At 42.6% G+C, this 20,134-nt stretch overlaps 1 protein-coding gene across 3 annotated transcripts in view; it reads right to left on the bottom strand.

The window, feature by feature from the left end:
• The window catches only part of LOC135050152 (uncharacterized), a 194,909-nt gene extending 178,127 nt beyond the window's left edge, over nt 1-16,782 (bottom strand). For 2 of the 3 annotated variants that reach the window (XM_063956351.1, XM_063956353.1), the window contains exons 1-2: nt 1,865-1,951; nt 971-1,032 (exon numbers count right to left, since the gene is read on the bottom strand). In XM_063956351.1, the coding sequence (XP_063812421.1) occupies nt 971-1,028 (58 nt within the window). In that variant the 5' untranslated portion in view covers nt 1,029-1,032; nt 1,865-1,951. Of the gene's footprint in view, nt 1-970; nt 1,033-1,864; nt 1,952-16,673 lie in introns of those variants that run through there. The other variant, XM_063956352.1, reaches the window with a different exon arrangement.
• Nucleotides 16,783-20,134: the final 3,352 nt, after the last annotated feature.

A 20,134-nucleotide genomic window follows, 5' to 3' on the forward strand; every position in this document is an offset into this window, starting at 1 on the left:
GGGCATTACTGTGTGGAGCATAATAACGTGCAAGGGACATTACTGTGTTGAACATAATAACGTGTAAGGGGCATTACTGCGTGGAACATAATAAGGTGCAAGGGGCACTACTGTGTGGAGCATAATAACATGCAAGGGGCATTACTGTGTTGAACATAATAAGGTGCAAGGGGCATTACTGTGTGGAACATAATAACGTGCAAGGGGCATTACTGCGTGGAACATAATAAGGTGCAAGGGGCACTACTGTGTGGAGCATAATAACGTGCAAGGGGCATTACTGTGTCAGGCATAATAAGGTGCAATGGACATTATTGCGAGAAACATAATAAGGTGCAAGGGGCATTACTGTGTGGGGCATAATAAGGTGAAAGGGGCATTACTGTGTGGAACATAATAAGGTGCAAGGGGCATTACTGTGTTGAACATAATAAGGTGCAAGGGGCATTACTGTGTCAGGCATAATAAGGTGCAATGGACATTATTGCGAGAAACATAATAAGGTGCAAGGGGCATTACTGTGTTGGGCATAATAAGGTGAAAGGGGCATTACTGTGTGGAACATAATAAGCTGCAAGGGGCATTACTGTGTGGAACATAATAAGGTGCAAGGGGCATTAATGTGTGGAACATAATAAGGTGCAATGGGCATTACTGTGTCAGGCATAATAAGTTGCAAGAGGCATTACTGTTTGGGCCATAATATAGTGTAAGGAGCATTACTGTGTGGGGCATAATAAGGTGCAAGGGGCATTACTGTGTGGAACAAAATAATGTGCAATAGGCATTACTGTGTGAGGCATAATAAGGTGCTAGGGGGCATTACTGTGTGGAACATAATAAGTTGCAAGGGGCATTACTGTGTGGGGCATAATTTGGTGCTAGGGGCATTATTGTGGGGCATAATGCACCCCCTTCCCTTCCCAGCATTATATGTGTTGGTATCAGAAAAGCGATTAGTATAATTTACCAAAAAGTTGCCTCTTTAAGGCTTGCGCCAGCCTTGTGGGGTATTCCACCCGGTCCATCTTTCTATTGGGAGCAAACAAATAATAAAATTATACATATGAATATATCTGCTGGAGAACTATAGGTCAAAGCAAATGAACAATCTGTACTGCAAAAGACCATATGACATTCATGTCAGACAGTATGAATAATAAAACACCAAAAGACAATAAAAGATACAATAAGAATAGTATAGAAACAGTAAAGGCAGAATATAAATAATTATACTAATATGTTAGTTACTAAATCCTTTGTAATGGATGCCCACTGACAGTCAGTGAAGGCAACTTAGTATAAACCTTGTACTGAAATGCCATCAAATGTGACAGCTCTAGCAAAGCCCGCTCCTAAATCAGAGAAGCCAAAAACCAATAGCATAAGCTATGGGGGAGAGTTATCAGAGCTTGGAGAGAGATAAAGTACCAACCACTGAGCTCCTAACTGTCATTTTTCAAACACAGACTCTCTCCAAGCATAGATACATCTCACCCTAAATGTATTAAAGTAATGGGACAACTAGCTCATTCTAACTGGAGGCGTAATAAGATATATGTTTATATATACATATTATATATTTTGCATGCCAGCGGCCACTAGATGGCGCCTGAGGGGGCAATTCACGCAAGCACAGCCGCCGGCGCTGACATTACTGTTATGTTGTTCCGGCTGGTAACTAGTTAATCATACTTTTGTTGTCCCAAAACCTACCTTACATTTGCTTTTTTTGCTACTACAGTACATACGGTATAGTTGAATACAGATATATTCTAATTGTTAGTTATACTATTAGTAGTTTCTGCATGCTGTATATTTATTAACCATTTAATAACTAGAAAATATAGTAAATAACACTTACATGACTTGTGCGCCTTCCACCAGCCCAGTAAGGCAGCTTCCACCAGCTCAGTAAAGCGGAAATGGCCGCTTGTGGGTATAGTTAGAGCTCTGATGCACTATGACATCACAGTGATCTTACATACCTAGCAGCCACTAGTGTTATAATGCAGCATGACAGCACGATGATAATAACAATGTAAAAAATAATACTTTTGGATGGAAATTAAAATAAAAGACGGGTGTAAATAGTAATAGATTACAGAAGGACAGGTGAAATTAGGTTCTAAAAGAAAAACACTTATGAGATATGTATAAAGATCATAAATAGAATGGATGGCTCCCAATTGGGGACATATAGCTAAATAAATGTGCGCTAAGAGCATGCGATTAGGGACTTTATACATAGACGAAAGAATCTGGCACTCACTATAAATAGATATAGCCGACGGCACTCAGGGATAATAACGACACAAACACCAACCGCATGTTACACAGCCGGTGCACTTATAGCCTAATTTGGTTGTATTGAGAAAATGTTCAGGGGAAGATTTACCAAACTCGTTGATATCTGCATGTACCAAAAAACCACGTATGTTTTTGCCACGGAAGTCATAAGTTGTTCATTAGCCATCCCAGATAATTCCTTATCTGATTTAATAATTGGCCAATAAGATATAATGGCATGTCTGGCCTTATAGCCAGCTGTATGAAAGCGGTTAGCCCAAATAATTGTGTTAGATATGGGCTTTTTCCTTCGAGATTTTAAAGTATTTACTTGTGGCATAGAAACCACTTTTTCCTTAGTTGCTAATAAAGGATAAGATTGAAAATTTTGAGAAATTGCATAAATTGAACTTGGAGAGGGATACGACTACTGATTGGTATGCAAAATTAAAATAGTCCGCTAACAGCATACAAACATGAACTAACTAAATTCAAAAAAGAAAAGAGAGATAAGGTCGATGCAGACTATGAAGCCAATACAGTATACCAATAGACACAGACTAGGAAGTAGGGAGAGAAAAAAAAAAAGCCTTTCTTTCGTAGAAACCACCCACGTGGATTTGATACGTCAAACACATCTGCTGAATTAGTGTCTTCGGCCAGTGATGGCGAGTATTGCAGCAATGGAGCAAGACCTAAGAACAAACTAGGCCCTATAGGGGCGACTACGCGGTCCTGAGAGAGAGGCGACAGCGTAGATTCTCCAGCCATGGTGGACTAGGGGAAAGTGGGAGGACGTGGCAAAAGACCCCTGATGCTTCCAAGAACCTAGTAGTAAATCTATCATTTTACAACCTCTCTGTTATTGATCAAAATGTATAGTCTCTCTTTTGTTCCCTCTTAATCCACTTCAATGGCAGGTGGAACTGCATACACTATGACGACAATTGAAATTGAAGGAGTTTTCCTCTAAAAATGACTCTACACAGGATACTGGGACTCCATGTCTTCCTGTATGACTATAGAGATTGCTACCTAGATTGAGCTTTGAACTAGAGATGTGCACTTGAAATTTTTCGGGTTTTGTGTTTTGGTTTTGGGTTCGGTTCCGCGGCCGTGTTTTGGGTTCGACCGCGTTTTGGCAAAACCTCACCGAATTTTTTTTGTCGGATTCGGGTGTGTTTTGGATTCGGGTGTTTTTTTCAAAAAACACTAAAAAACAGCTTAAATCATAGAATTTGGGGGTCATTTTGATCCCAAAGTATTATTAACCTCAAAAACCATAATTTCCACTCATTTTCAGTCTATTCTGAACACCTCACACCTCACAATATTATTTTTAGTCCTAAAATTTGCACCGAGGTCGCTGGATGACTAAGCTAAGCGACCCTAGTGGCCGACACAAACACCTGGCCCATCTAGGAGTGGCACTGCAGTGTCACGCAGGATGGCCCTTCCAAAAAACACTCCCCAAACAGCACATGACGCAAAGAAAAAAAGAGGCGCAATGAGGTAGCTGTGTGAGTAAGCTAAGCGACCCTAGTGGCCGACACAAACACCTGGCCCATCTAGGAGTGGCACTGCAGTGTCACGCAGGATGGCCCTTCCAAAAAACACTCCCCAAACAGCACATGACGCAAAGAAAAAAAGAGGCGCAATGAGGTAGCTGTGTGAGTAAGATAAGCGACCCTAGTGGCCGACACAAACACCTGGCCCATCTAGGAGTGGCACTGCAGTGTCACGCAGGATGGCCCTTCCAAAAAACACTCCCCAAACAGCACATGACGCAAAGAAAAAAAGAGGCGCAATGAGGTAGCTGTGTGAGTAAGATAAGCGACCCTAGTGGCCGACACAAACACCTGGCCCATCTAGGAGTGGCACTGCAGTGTCACGCAGGATGGCCCTTCCAAAAAACACTCCCCAAACAGCACATGACGCAAAGAAAAAAAGAGGCGCAATGAGGTAGCTGTGTGAGTAAGATAAGCGACCCTAGCCCATCTAGGAGTGGCACTGCAGATCTTGATCTTTCCCTATTTTTGGAATCTCAACATTTTTGTTCTCCATATTTTAATAGGCACAACTAAAAGGCACCTCAGGTAAACAATGGAGATGGATACTAGTATACTTATGGATGACGAGCGACTGCCGACACAGAGGTAGCTACAGCCGTGGACTACCGTACTGTGTCTGCTGCTAATATAGACTGGATGATAATGAGATAAAATTAAAATATATATATCACACTAGTACTGCAGCCGGACAGGTATATATTATGTAATGACGGACCTGCTGGACACTGTCTGTCAGACTCAGCACTGCAGACTCCTAAAGTAAGCTACTAGTATCAAGAAGATAGAAAAAAAAAAAACCACGGGTAGGTGGTATACAATTATGGATGGACGAGCGACTGCCGACACAGAGGTAGCTACAGCCGTGGACTACCGTACTGTGTCTGCTGCTAATATAGACTGGATGATAATGAGATAAAATTAAAATATATATATATATATATCACACTAGTACTGCAGCCGGACAGGTATATATTATGTAATGACGGACCTGCTGGACACTGTCTGTCAGCACTGCAGACTCCTAAAGTAAGCTACTAGTATCAAGAAGATAGAAAAAAAAAAACCACGGGTAGGTGGTATACAATTATGGATGGACGAGCGACTGCCGACACAGAGGTATCTACAGCTGTGGACTACCGTACTGTGTCTGCTGCTAATATAGACTGGATGATAATGAGATAAAATTAAAATATATATATATCACACTAGTACTGCAGCCGGACAGGTATATATTATGTAATGACGGACCTGCTGGACACTGTCTGTCAGACTCAGCACTGCAGACTCCTAAAGTAAGCTACTAGTATCAAGAAGATAGAAAAAAAAAAAACCACGGGTAGGTGGTATACAATTATGGATGGACGAGCGACTGCCGACACAGAGGTAGCTACAGCCGTGGACTACCGTACTGTGTCTGCTGCTAATATAGACTGGATGATAATGAGATAAAATTAAAATATATATATATATCACACTAGTACTGCAGCCGGACAGGTATATATTATGTAATGACGGACCTGCTGGACACTGTCTGTCAGCACTGCAGACTCCTAAAGTAAGCTACTAGTATCAAGAAGATAGAAAAAAAAAAAACCACGGGTAGGTGGTATACAATTATGGATGGACGAGCGACTGCCGACACAGAGGTAGCTACAGCCGTGGACTACCGTACTGTGTCTGCTGCTAATATAGACTGGATGATAATGAGATAAAATTAAAATATATATATATATCACACTAGTACTGCAGCCGGACAGGTATATATTATGTAATGACGGACCTGCTGGACACTGTCTGTCAGCACTGCAGACTCCTAAAGTAAGCTACTAGTATCAAGAAGATAGAAAAAAAAAAACCACGGGTAGGTGGTATACAATTATGGATGGACGAGCGACTGCCGACACAGAGGTAGCTACAGCCGTGGACTACCGTACTGTGTCTGCTGCTAATATAGACTGGATGATAATGAGATAAAATTAAAATATATATATATATATCACACTAGTACTGCAGCCGGACAGGTATATATTATGTAATGACGGACCTGCTGGACACTGTCTGTCAGCACTGCAGACTCCTAAAGTAAGCTACTAGTATCAAGAAGATAGAAAAAAAAAAAAACCACGGGTAGGTGGTATACAATTATGGATGGACGAGCGACTGCCGACACAGAGGTAGCTACAGCCGTGGACTACCGTACTGTGTCTGCTGCTAATATAGACTGGATGATAATGAGATAAAATTAAAATATATATATATATCACACTAGTACTGCAGCCGGACAGGTATATATTATGTAATGAAGGACCTGCTGGACACTGTCTGTCAGACTCAGCACTGCAGACTCCTAAAGTAAGCTACTAGTATCAAGAAGATAGAAAAAAAAAACCACGGGTAGGTGGTATACAATTATGGATGGACGAGCGACTGCCGACACAGAGGTAGCTACAGCCGTGGACTACCATACTGTGTCTGCTGCTAATATAGACTGGATGATAATGAGATAAAATTAAAATATATATATATCACACTAGTACTGCAGCCGGACAGGTATATATTATGTAATGACGGACCTGCTGGACACTGTCTGCAGAATGCGTTTATAAAAACACCACACGACGAGTGTTTAACTTTTTCAGGCAGACAATCACAATATACTGGTGGTCAGCAGACAATCACAATACTGGTGGTCAGTGGTCACTGGTCAGTCACACTGGCAGTGGCACTCTGGCAGCAAAAGTGTGCACTGTACTTAAAATATGTACTCCTGCTATAACTGCTCCCCAGTCTCCCCCACAATTAAGCTGTGTGAGCAGTGAGCACTCAGCACAGTCAGATAATGATATACAGTATTACATATGATGCAGCACACTGGGCTGAGCACAGATATGGTATGTGACTGTGTCACACTGTGTATCGTTTTTTTTCAGGCAGAGAACGGATTAATTAAACTGGTGGTCACTGGTCACACTATCAGCAGCAAGTAGTACTCCTCCTAATAATATGCTCCCCAAAATTTGCGTCTCTCTCTAGTACTCTAGTCTAAACGGAGAGGACGCCAGCCACGTCCTCTCCCTATCAATCTCAATGCACGTGTGAAAATGGCGGCGACGCGCGGCTCCTTATATAGAATCCGAGCCTCGCGATAGAATACGAGCCTCGCGAGAATCCGACAGCGGGATGATGACGTTCGGGCGCGCTCGGGTTAACCGAGCAAGGCGGGAAGATCCGAGTCGCTCGGACCCGTGTAAAAAAACCTGAAGTTCGGGCGGGTTCGGATTCCGAGGAACCGAACCCGCTCATCTCTACTTTGAACCTCAGTTTTTTAATCCAACCATCAAAACATATATGAGATTACTCAAGGATCAAGTTTCTGATAACATTGTTCAAATTCCGCGAATGCAACATAATCTTAATAAAGAAGAAGCATCTGCATTAAAAAATCTCTTGAATAATACCAACCTAATTTTTAGACCTGCAGATAAAGGGGGTGCCCTAGTGATCGTGGACTTAAAGGACTATAAGGAGGAAATTGAAGACCAACTCAGGGATGGTCAGGTGTATTGTGCATTACCAAATGACCCTACGCATATTGTTCAAGAGGACTTGCGCTAAGTTCTTGAAGGAGCAGTGGACAAAGGAATTATTAACCAGCAATCGATGAAAGCCCTTATTTATTTATTTATTAACAGTTTCTTATATAGCGCAGCAAATTCCGTTGCGCTTTACAATTTGAAATAACAATAACAAACTGGGTGATAACAGTCATAGAGGTAGGAAGGCCCTGCTCGCAAGCTTACAATCTATAGGGAAATAGGCATATGTACACAAGGAAAGGTGCTATCTATTGCATAGAATGAGAAGACATGTGAGGATATGTGTGGACTGTACAGAGTGGATGTAATTTGATAGGAAGGTTTATGAAAGTTATGTGGGCGGTTCAGGAATTTGATACGCTTGCCTAAAGAGGTGAGTTTTGAGGGAACGCTTGAAGGTTTGGAGACTAGAGGAGAGTCTTATTGTGCGTGGTAGGGCATTCCACAGGGTGGGTGCAGCCCGATGAAAGTCCTGCAGTCGTGAGTGGGAGCGAGTAATGAGTGTGGATGAGAGACGCAGGTCTTGTGAAGAGCGCAGAGGTCGGGTTGGGAGATATTTTGTGATAAGCGAAGTGATGTACATTGGTGTAGTTTGGTTAATGGCCTTGTGTGTGAGTAAAAGTATTTTATATTGAATGTGGTAGAGTACAGGTAACCAATGGAGGGACTGACAGAGTGGATCTGCAGACGATGAACGTCTAGCGAGGAAGATAAGCCTCGCCGCTGCATTCAGAATGGATTGTAGTGGTGAGAGTCTTGTTTTGGGAAGACCAGTTAGGAGACTATTGCAATAATCAATGCGGGAGATAATGAGAGCGTGGATTAGAGTTTTAGCAGTGTCTTGTGTAAGGTATGGTCGTATTTTGGATATGTTTTTTTAGATGCATGTAACATGATCTTGAGACAGATTGAATGTGGGGAACAAAGGACAGATCAGAGTCAAGGATGACACCTAGGCAGCGAGCTTGTGGGGTAGGGTAGATAGTAGAGTTTTCAACAGTGATAGAGATATCAGGTTGGTACCTACTATTGGCCGGTGGAAATATAATTAACTCTGTCTTTGAAATATTAAGTTTGAGGTGGCGAGATGTCATCCAGGATGAGATGGCAGAAAGGCATTCAGTGACACGGTCCAGTACAGATAGGGACAAGTCAGGGGAGGATAGGTAGATTTGAGTATCATCTGCGTACAGATGATACTGAAAACCAAAAGAGCTGATTAGTTTACAAAGAGATGAGGTATAGATAGAGAAAAGCAGAGGACCCAAGACTGAGCCTTGCGGTACTCCAACTGAAAGAGGTAGCGAAGAGGAGGTAGATTCAGAGAAGCGAACACTGAAGGAGCGATTAGATAGGTACGATAGGAACCAAGAAAGGGCTGTGTCTTTAAGACCTAGGGATTGTAGTGTCTGTATGAGAAGAGAGTGGTCTACAGTGTCAAATGCAGCAGATAGATCTAGAAGAATAAGTAGTGAGTAGTGGCCTTTAGACTTCGTAGTGACCAAATCATTAACCACTTTAGTCAGTGCCGTCTCTGTGGAATGTTGGGAACGGAAGCCTGACTGAAGTGGGTCCAACAAAGTGTATGAGTTAAGAAAGTGTGTGAGTCGAGTGTAGGCAAGTCTCTCAAGTAGCTTAGAGAGACAAGGGAGCTGAGAGATAGGGCGGTAGTTTGAGAGAGCATTAGGGTCAGAATTTTGTTTTTTTAAAATGGGAGTAATCACTGCATGCTTGAAGAGTGAAGGAAAAATACCAGTAGAGAGAAAGAGATTACAGATGTTAGTTAAGGTAGGGATGAGCACCAGAGACAGAGCTTTACTTATTTGTGAGGGTAAAGGATCAAGAGGAGAGGTAGTAGAGAAGCAGGATGAGAAGAGTGATGATACTTCATCTTCATTTGTGGGATCAAATGAAGAAAGAGTGCCAGAGGGTTCAGGTACAGAACGGAGCAGGTCACTGGCTGCCGAAGAGCATACCATTTCATCTCGGATCTTATCAATCTTCTCCTTGAAGTAGGAAGCAAGATCCTGTGCCTTGATAGTGGCTGGTGGGGTAGGTGCGGGAGGATTCAGAAGTGATTTAAATGTATTAAAGAGTCGTTTGGGGTTAGAGGCTTGAGCAGAGATAAGAGTTTGGAAATATGTTTGTTTGGCAGTGTCCAGGGCATTTTTATAAGAATGGTAGACTGTCTTATATGTGAGGAAGTCACTTGAAATACGAGATTTACGCCACTGACGTTCAAGTTTTCGTGTGAGTTTTTGTAGTTGTCTTGTTGATTTGGAGTGCCATGGTTGACATCTAGGCCTACGTGGAGTGTGATGGGTAGCTGGAGCCACTTCATCAAGGGCTAGTTCTAGAGTCTTATTAAGGTGTGATACAGCCATCTCAGGAGAGGTGAATGCAGAAATAGGTGAAAGCAGTTGTTGGAGTGAAGTGGAAAGTTCTTGAAGATTAATTGTGTTAATATTTCTGCGAGTTTGAGGAAGATTGGAGAACTTCCAATACCCAATACCTTATTTCTCAATACCCTATAGTCCCTGTCCTATACACTATCCCTATAATCCATAAATCCCTGAGCAAACCTCCAGGACGCCTCATCATTGCGGCAAAATAATCATTATTTCAACATATAGTAGTATACTTGGATGCATTATTCCAGCAGTGCATTAGACAACACCCTAGATATCTATTGGATACACCTACATTACTGCGTAAGTTAGAAATGTTTCCCAGTACTCAGAGTGAACTATTGATGGTCAGTATGGATGTTAAAAGCCTTTACACAGTTATTTCACACAATGAAGGTATTTGTGCAGTAAAAAAGTTTTTGGAACATCACCCATTATATCAGGGCCCTGATATTCAGTTACGGTGTTGCGACTGATTCTAATTAAGAATTATTTCTTAAGATGATGGTAATTTTTTTTCTCAATTGGCTGCGCCATGGTGTCGAATGTGGCCCTGGCGTTTGCTAATATATATATGCTTATGGTGGAACAGGAAATATTGTTTGATAAACTGGAGTTTGCAGAGCGTATTTGTCTGTATACCAGATATATTGATGATTTACTTATATTCTGGCCCCATTCATGATCTTATAGCATGTATTGATAAGCAAAACAGCAGCTCTAGCCCGGTTAAACGGACACATGTGGCTGATACTGGTTGTTTTAATTTTCTTGATGTGTCGTGTCCATACACCTAAATGATGGATTGATTTCTATATCACTGTATGCAAAGGAAATGGATCGTAACAATCTGTTACATCATAGTAGTTCCCATCCACAAAGTCTAGTGAAAGGACTTCCTTACTCCCAGATGCTCCATGTTAAACGGATTACATCTGATCCTATGGTTGCTGATCAACAAATTGATGAAATGGTACAGACATTTATTGAACGTGGTTACCCCAAAGGGGAAATACTTGCTCCAAAAATTAAAATTGCTAAATGTAATAGAAAAGATCTACTTGTACAAAAAGAAAAAAAAAACAGAGTGAAGGCCGCATGCTCTGGGTTAGTAAATATACTCATGTTAGCAGATCTATTAATTAGACAGCTAAAAGGCTTTGGCCGATTGTAAAAACAGATCCCGAACTTAAACTACAGGCAACTACACTGATGCCATGCTACACACGTGGACGCAATTTTCGTGATATTCTTGTAAAATCGGACATCACCAATTCAAATGTAGATTCTGGTGATGCTAAAATTAAATGTAAAGGTGGGTGCATCAGATGTACATGCACTACTTGTAAGTTTACTATACCAGGAGATACTTTTTTCCATCACCGATCAGGACAAAAATATACCATCAGACACACACTTAGGAAGTGATAAAAGTGGATAGGTGAGCCAGTGGAGAAGTTGCCCATGGCAACCAATCAGCATTGACATAACATTTAGAATTTTCATACTATGAAAGTATAAAGAGCAGCTGATTGGTTGCCATGGGCAGCTTCTCCACTGGCTCACTTCTCCACTTTTATCACTGCTTAGTACATGTCCCCTTTAGTTGTGAATCGTAATTTGTAGTATATCAAATGTTATGTCCTTGTGGCCTATCATATATTGAAGAGACCGAGAGAACCTTCAAATAAAGGATGACTGCACATCGGTCAGTGATAAGGGCAGCTCTTAATAGTGGACATGGCGAAGAACCTGTGGCTCGCCATTTTGTTGATATACGACATTCATTGGCATCCTTGAAATATTGTATGATTGATCACATTCCAGTGATTGTGCTAACTTGGTGCCGGGGGGAACGTGGTAAATCCCTCTTCGGCATTGGACCAGATGATCACATGGGAGTCAATCTAAGCAGAATGTACAGGTGTTTGTAATTGATTGTGCTCATTGTTTGTGTATATATGTATGGTATTTGGTGATGGTCAGATACACTGCTGGCGTTTACCTGACGAAGGTGCTGCTGCACCGCAACAGCTGTAGGAGCTGCCGCTTGTCACTATGCATTGAGCTGCTAAGTATTTTTTATTACATCATTGCTGTTTACATCAATGCTTGCACGATGCACTTTTTTTGAAAATGAAAATTAAGTAAATTTTATATTTTTGATGCTACTTCAGGTGTGCTGGTTTATGTGGATTACTTTCACATTTATATATATATATATATATATATATGGTGAAATAGTGGTAGTACGGCGCCACCGGCTTATGTGAGTAGAGTGTATATAGGGTTATAACAATAGACCCAACCGTAGACACTTCTTAATAGATATAAGGTGTCAGCTAGCCTCCAAGCAGATTTAGGCAGGGATAAGCTACCTAGGATTTAAAAGTGGAAACAGGGGGGATGGGGGCGCCAGCGACCAACGGTGTCTAATGGATTTAGATTAATTACGAAGAAGTGGCAGGATACGTTCAGACAAAATTATAAAATTAATTTTAATTTATAAAAAAAGGTGGGATAAAATTTTACAAGCATGGGGTAATGTTAAGAGTACATACGAAAAATATTAAAACAAAAAAAAAAATTATATAGTATAAAGCATAAGAGTAAGAAACAACTATATTCTAAAAAGATAAGAATACAATGCTTATCTTAAAAATGGAGGGTCAGTTCAGAGGTACACCCAACGCGTTTCGTCCATCAGACTTCATCAAGATGAAGTCTGACGAAACGTGCTGCGCGTGATGTCACAGAAGTGCCTCCCTGCCACAGCCGCGCCCAGATCCCCAGAGGCCTTGACTCCGCAACACAGCACCTGGTCTGCCGACCTGGAGGCCCCGAGATGGCTAATGTAATGGATAGAGTGGGTGATATCGCGGAGGGTAATGTCTGGACGCTGAATCAAAGGAAAAAGGTGACAGTGCTGTGCAGTGCAGTGGGTGTGCAGTGTTAGGCTCTGGACCCCCTCTCCCACCCGCACCACCCCCACCTGCCCCTCCCCCACCCGCGGCACCCCCGCAACCGCTCCTCCCCTACCTTCGGTGGGTCCGGACCCCTACCCGCGGCACCATCCCCTCCCCCGCAATCGTCCCTCCCCCACCCACGGCATCCCCGGACCCCATCCGCGTCTCCCCAGCACCCTCCACTCCCCCAACCACAGCACCTACCAGGTGATTCATCAGGCCTTGCGTGCGCTGTTCACGCCGTTGCAAGGGGCTTCGACCCCTTAACCATTGCACGCCCTTTGTCCGTGCAATATTTAACCATTTACACAATTATGATTGGAGGTAATACTCCATATAATAAAAATATTGCACGGCACAAGGGTGTGCAAGGGTTAAGGGGGCGTAGCCCCTTACGACGTTGTGAAGAGCCCACTCAGGGCGTGATGAATCACCTAGTATACATATATATATATATATATATATATATAATGGAAAGACGAGGCGGCACTCAGAGACTTGTAACTACAATCATATATTAGTGCAGATGGTGCAAATCATATCAACGTTTCGGGGACCTAGTCCCCTTCTTCAGGATAACACAAGTGCCAAACAGTGAAGATTTAAATAGACAAAACACTTACCCCCTGACCCCACTCACTCCACAGCTGCAGCGTGTCTGTGTGGCCGCCCCTTCATGGCTTCCGCCCGGCTGTGCGTCTCAGCGGGACCGGAAGTGACGTCACGGGTGCGAGCCGCGTTGCCATGGCTACCGCTCATACTCACCGCCACAGCTGTCGCTCCCTGGCCGCGTCGCTCGAGTTCCCTCCCTCTCACATGTAGCACGAAGTTTGTTGTTTATGCCATTATCTGCCCATGTGGGCGATATTACATCGGCAAAACAGAGTGCCAGTTTAAAATCAGAATGGCACAGCACAGATTGGCCATTCGTAATGCTCTGGCATCTGGCAATGGAGATCAACCTGTGGCCAAGCACTTCGTAACCTTTAGACATTCCATGGCCACGTTTAAACACTGTATCATTGGTCACGTCCCCGAGTCCATACGGGGGGGTGATCGAGGTCGCAAACTACTACAGCTGGAGTCCATGTAGATCCATAGGCTCAACACTTTGAAACCTGGGGGGTTGAATGAGAATTTAGGATTAATTAACTTTCTGTGAGGTTAGTTCAGCCCTGACACAATGATGCTGCACACAATGAGAGGCAAGTCTGGGGCGATTTCTACCTATATTATTATCTGAGAAAAAATGTGTTCGGCAGAAGGTATCTACTTCAGAGTAAGCAGTCAGATATTTGTTGCCCGTTATGATTTTTCATTACAGTCAGCAGTCCTTTGGTATAATAACAAAAGGGGCTGTTTTATGTAAATTTTTCTGTGTGCACCTTCCGATGTTTTTAAATTGTTTTTAGCATCAGCACTTTATATTGTTTTTAGCACTAGCACTTTATATTGTTGTACCATTGACGGCTATACGTCATCTTAAGCATCATTTCAGTCATTGTTTTGTTTATGTGTAATTTGTCACACAGATTGCAGCGTCACCATGGCAACACCAAGGTCTTCCCAGCCAGGGTCAGTGATCTCGCGGGATCTGGAGACGCACTGGAGGAAACTCAAGCGACGCGGCCAGGGAGCGACAGCTGGGCGGTGAGTATGAGCGGTAGCCATGGCAACGCGGCTCGCACCCGTGACGTCACTTCCGGTCCCGCTGAGACGCACAGCCGGGCGGAAGCCATGAAGGGGCGGCCACACAGACACGCTGCAGCTGTGGAGTGAGTGGGGTCAGGGGGTAAGTGTTTTGTCTATTTAAATCTTCACTGTTTGGCACTTGTGTTATCCTGAAGAAGGGGACTAGGTCCCCGAAACGTTGATATGATTTGCACCATCTGCACTAATATATGATTGTAGCTACAAGTCTCTGAGTGCCGCCTCGTCTTTCCATTATACACCACCGGTGCTCGGTTGGGGAGGGCACCAGAGCAGCATCAGTCCAGCATTGGACTAAGTGGAGTGCCGGAACATCTGTTCACCTTATATATATATATATATATATATATATATATATATATATCGTGTTCACTCTAGGCTGTTTTAGCAGGGCGCCACCCGCCCTGCCTCTTTTGCGGCGCCTTGCTAGAACAGCCGCCCGCTTCCTGCCCTCCCGGCGTGTATAGATGCCGTGCGCATGCGCGCGGCATCCATTCACGCATTGGGAGAGGGCTGGGGGAAGCCCAGCACCGATGGAGGTGCTGGGCACGCCCCCAACAGTGACTTCGCCGGCCACAGACGCTCTCTATAGTAGCATCTGCCCCTAAAATGACGTAGGCGTGGCCACGCCCCCTAATTTGCGTGGGCGCGCCCCCGTTTCGGACGGAGGCTCCCTGCCCCTTTTCACTCCTAGAGTGAACACTATATATATTTAAAGACACACACACATATAGCAAGTTAAGTACCACTATAGTTCAAAACAAAACACGACACTCCAGGACTAGATACAGAGAATATATGTGTAACCCTAAGTATTAGGAGGTTGATTTTATGGTTACTAAATCGTCACCTTCTTTATAGTGCCTCCACCCAAATTTATGATATATAGTATTCTATAGTGAAGGGGTAAATTTGGGAAAAACCCTAACTACTTTATTGTTTTATATTATCTTTTACAGTTAACCACGTACCTTCTATTTCTCCAATCCTCCACTCTAATCCATACATCAGGTAAGTAATCAACACTCATTAGATGCCTTTTCATATAAGTACTATTTATAAATGTATAACAGTAGCAATATTCATATTACATTACATATATACCATAAAAGAATGTACCGTACATAGGAATTATTCCAGTGTACACTCAACAAATGAAACACTAACTATACAGAATAATTCTTCCTTACTCCTCCATGTAATATTAATACATTAAATCATATTACATTTCATTTATACATAACAGTTACTATAACAGTCCTGACATAACAATCTGATGAATTAAAGTCCATAGCCCATTCCTATTATTTATATATATATATATATATATATATATATATATATATATATGCATATATATTTATCGGTCCTTTCTCCACCACTTTAAAATCTTGGCTCCTATGAATATTGAATATATAGATATATATTCCCAGGTAATAGTTTTTTTCTCCAACCAGGGGTTGAAATCCTCTGTAGAAATAGCAAAAGAACTGGATATATCCAATACTGCTAAAGCTATCCAAGCTGGGTGTTATATTCAGAAGAATGTTACTTGTATCAATGACTTCCTGTTATGTGACACAAAGTTAATATTGTATCCAATTGCAGAACTCTTTCAAAGGATGGGTATTATACAACAGAGAGGTTATTTCTGTTACTAACTCCGTATTCATCTATCTATATCCAATGGCTAGTTAGGCTGTGTATATATATATATGTATTTATAAGTCTATATGTAGACATATATATTAATAGTCCTTTTTAGTTATAAAGTACGGATTAATACAGCCTTTAATGTATAATGAGAACTCCTTTCCAATTAATTCAGTATGGAATATATACGGGGATCCCTTATTTATAGCCTGATATTTATCATGTTAACCAGAAGTATTCTCCTCAGTGTTTTAAGTAAATATAGGAGCATCTGTCTTATATATATAGATATATATGCCTGCAGACAATATGGCATAAGTTATTCTCCAGTTCTGTGACTCGTAGAATAAGTTCACTAAGCTCCTCCTTATCTATACAGCTGAAGTTGTTACCTCACAATTAAGGACAGGCTGCATGTCATGCAAGGTGATCCCTCCAGGTAGGGCTATCAGGACATAAAACAAATAATATAGCACAGACCTGCGTTGTCTTCACAATGGGGCTCCTGCCCATTGCCTTTGCAGTTCAATATTGACCAAACCCCCGCTCACTCTCATTGGCAGTCACTGGAGACCTGTCAGTAACTATGGCTACCAGTGTGCATGATGCTGTCAGACAACGTGGACAGGTGCACTCAGGGATTGTGATAGGCGTTGCATAAGAAGCTGGGAAAATGCCATCTAGATTATCAGCGCAGCGGGACTGTAAATCTTTGTGTAGCGCTAACAGTTAGTGTGTGGGATGCATCTTCATATCTATAGTGAAACAGGTAATTGTCTCCGGCAGGCGGGGATATAGGCAGAGGCGGCTCTTTCAGGCGGAGCTTGAGCGGCGGCTTCTATCATGGAGCGGAGACTGTAAGAGGCTCCTGCAGGCGGAGATAGAGGCATGGGAGGCTTTACCAGGCGGAGCTTGGGCGGCGGCTTCTAGCATGGAGTGGAGACTGTAAGCGGCTCCGGCAGGCAGAGATAGCGGCATGGGAGGCTGTACAAGGCGGAGCTTGGGCGGCGGCTTCTAACATGTGAATGCGGTGGGCAGTGCCGGCAGGTGGGATCAGCAGCAGCGGTACAAGCGGAGCATCTGTACTGACAGTAGAAGCTTTTAGCGGGGAGCAGCGCTAGACACTGGAGCTATTAAGGTGGGTTATCTTACCACGATGTACCGAGTATGTTGTGTGTCTCCCGCTGTGCTCGCCTCCTCGGTCTCCGCTCTTGATGATCTCTGCTGCAATCTTCAATCTTCACCTGGCTACCGCTTCATCGCCTCCACTCTCGTCCGGCTCCTCTTCTTGCCCGATCTTCAGGTGCTTTTCCCCCTGGACTGAGGCTCCTTCCTCTCCCCTGCTCCCGCTTAATGTTTACAGCTCTCGACAGCAGGGCAGGAGGAGAGAGAAGTTTTGCTCACCGAAAGGGCACCACCAGTGTCAATGCGCTGAGATCCCCTCCTTTTATATTGGTTTCAGGGGTCTCGAGAGCAGTCATTTTCCCGCTCAGGTCGCGGGACACCCCTCAATCCTCCTGTCTCGTGCTCCCCCCAGCTGTGTATTCACTCAGGCATAGTTATCTACTCAGTCTCTGACTGGGGCTCGAGACAAGTATCTTTTCCCGCTCCACAGTAAACCTGGCATAGTCCTAATTACATTACCTCAGTTTTATAATAGTTTCATCTACAATATTATTAATACCCATATATATATATACATATTTAGTTAGAGAATGGTCATATTCACAATATTTATTATTATATTGCGCCTATTACACATATAGTAACCATTAAGGGTCACATTTCTCCCCCTGGTGATCTGGAAAATACTAACACCAACCTGAATCTGGGTTTAATTTCCAAGATCACCACAATATTCTATTATACCAATATAATGGGTTAACATACATATACATGTTAAAGAATTTGTATAGGCTAAATAGTTACATGTCTCCTCTATTCAGTATACCCAAAATAAGGCCAGCAATTTACAATATTGGACTGAAAAATTAGAGGTTTATGAGTTGGATATCCTAACCGGTCATAAGTAAAAACTTTTGGAGGTTTACGCAGTCTTTGTGGTCTAGGACTGCATCTTTCTCCCCCAACTACTGGGGTTTCCATATCTAACCTAGCAGGAGAACGAGTAAATAAATCACTTCCTTGTGGATCTAGAGTGGGGCTATCATTAAAGTCACTCCAATCATCCTTAACAGTTGTATTTTCTTCATCTGGAGGTGATATGTCTTTGAATACTGGAGAGAATTGTACTTCTTTTTCAAGAGAAGCACTTTCCGGACTTCCATGACTATAAAAATATCCTAATTCTGTTGATGGACATTCATCCACCCTATTTTCTTCAAAGGACAGAGGAGAAGAAGCTGAATTGATTTGATTACTATCCTTCAGGTCAGAGCTATTTTCCCTTTCTAGGTCACTTGGGAAATATACATCCTGTCCAACGGGCAACAAATGATTCCGGTGATAGGTGAGTATTTGTCCATCTCCTTTTTCTGAGGTAAGTCTATACACCGGAATACCAGGTAACTTTTCCACAACTCGGTAAGGAGTCTCACGCCACTTATTAATTAATTTTTGACGTTTTGGACTTCCAAGTCTTCTAAGGAGTACTCTGTCCCCTGGGAGTAAAATATGTTCAACTACTTTCTGGTTGTACAGTCTCTGATTCTTTTCTCCTTGCTTCTTAGAGGCCAGTGTAGCAACTTCAAAAGCTTCATTCAGTTCTTTTCTGAGTTTCCTGACATATTGAGTGTGCGAGGATGAATTGACAGTATGGGGAGATATTCCTAGACTAATATCAATTGGTAATCGGGCTTCTCGCCCAAACATAAGTACATAGGGGGAATACCCAGTGGCCTCATTTTTGGTACAATTATATGCATGGACAAGATGAACTATATGATGTTTCCACTGCAGTTTGGATTTATGATCCAGGGTTCCCAACATGTTCAATAGCGTTCGGTTGAACCTTTCAGGCTGAGGGTCTCCCTGTGGATGATAGGGAGAGGTACGTGACTTCTGTATCCCACAACATTCACATAGCTCTTTAATGAGATTACTTTCAAAGTCACGTCCCTGATCCGTGTGAATCCTGGCTGGTAGCCCATAATGAACAAAAAAATTTTCCCATAAGGTTTTAGCGACGGTTATAGCTTTTTGGTTTGGGGTCACAAAGGCTTGAGCGTATCTAGTGAAGTGATCGGTTACCACTAGTACATTGCTGTCTTGTCCATTAGGTCCTTGAAAGGATAAAAAATCAATGCATACCAGTTCTAATGGTCCAGTACTACTTAGATTTAATAATGGAGCTGCATGCATAGGTAAGGTTTTTCGTAAAATGCAGTTTCGACACTGTTTGCAGTATTGTGCGATTTCAGCATTCATTAAAGGCCAATACATTCTATCAGCTATAAGTGCTTGGGTTTTATCATAGCCTACATGGCCATGGTGATCATGTAATGAGGATAAAATTAAAGGAACGAATACTGCAGGAAGGACCAATTGAAATTTTACTCCTCCATTAGCTCTTAGAGTCTTGCGATACAATATTCCTTGTCGAAATAGTAATTTCTTTCTTTGTTGTATCAAGGTCTTTAGAGAATTGGACAGAGAACTGAAGCTGGTGTTTAAATGACCGGTCTGCAGATACTTGATTATCACTGATATAGTGGGATCCTGACGTTGTGCCAGTCTCAGTTGTTCCTTGGTGATCATGGGCAGATGTTTCATTTCGGCTTTATTTATCCAACAGTACATGGAGGGAAGGGCGGTTTCAGATGCTCCCAGTGTGCAAACAGTTGCCCGGGTCTGTGTGTTTATTGTTAAAATCTGCTGGCATAGACTACTAAGTGCTGGTGCAGGTACCTCCACCCAGTCATCATTATCGCTGGTAGTTGGGGAATGAGGTATTCTAGACAAAGCATCAGCGTCCGTATTGT

The sequence above is a fragment of the Pseudophryne corroboree genome, chromosome 2, assembly GCF_028390025.1.
Source record: "Pseudophryne corroboree isolate aPseCor3 chromosome 2, aPseCor3.hap2, whole genome shotgun sequence".
NCBI lineage: Eukaryota > Metazoa > Chordata > Amphibia > Anura > Myobatrachidae > Pseudophryne > Pseudophryne corroboree.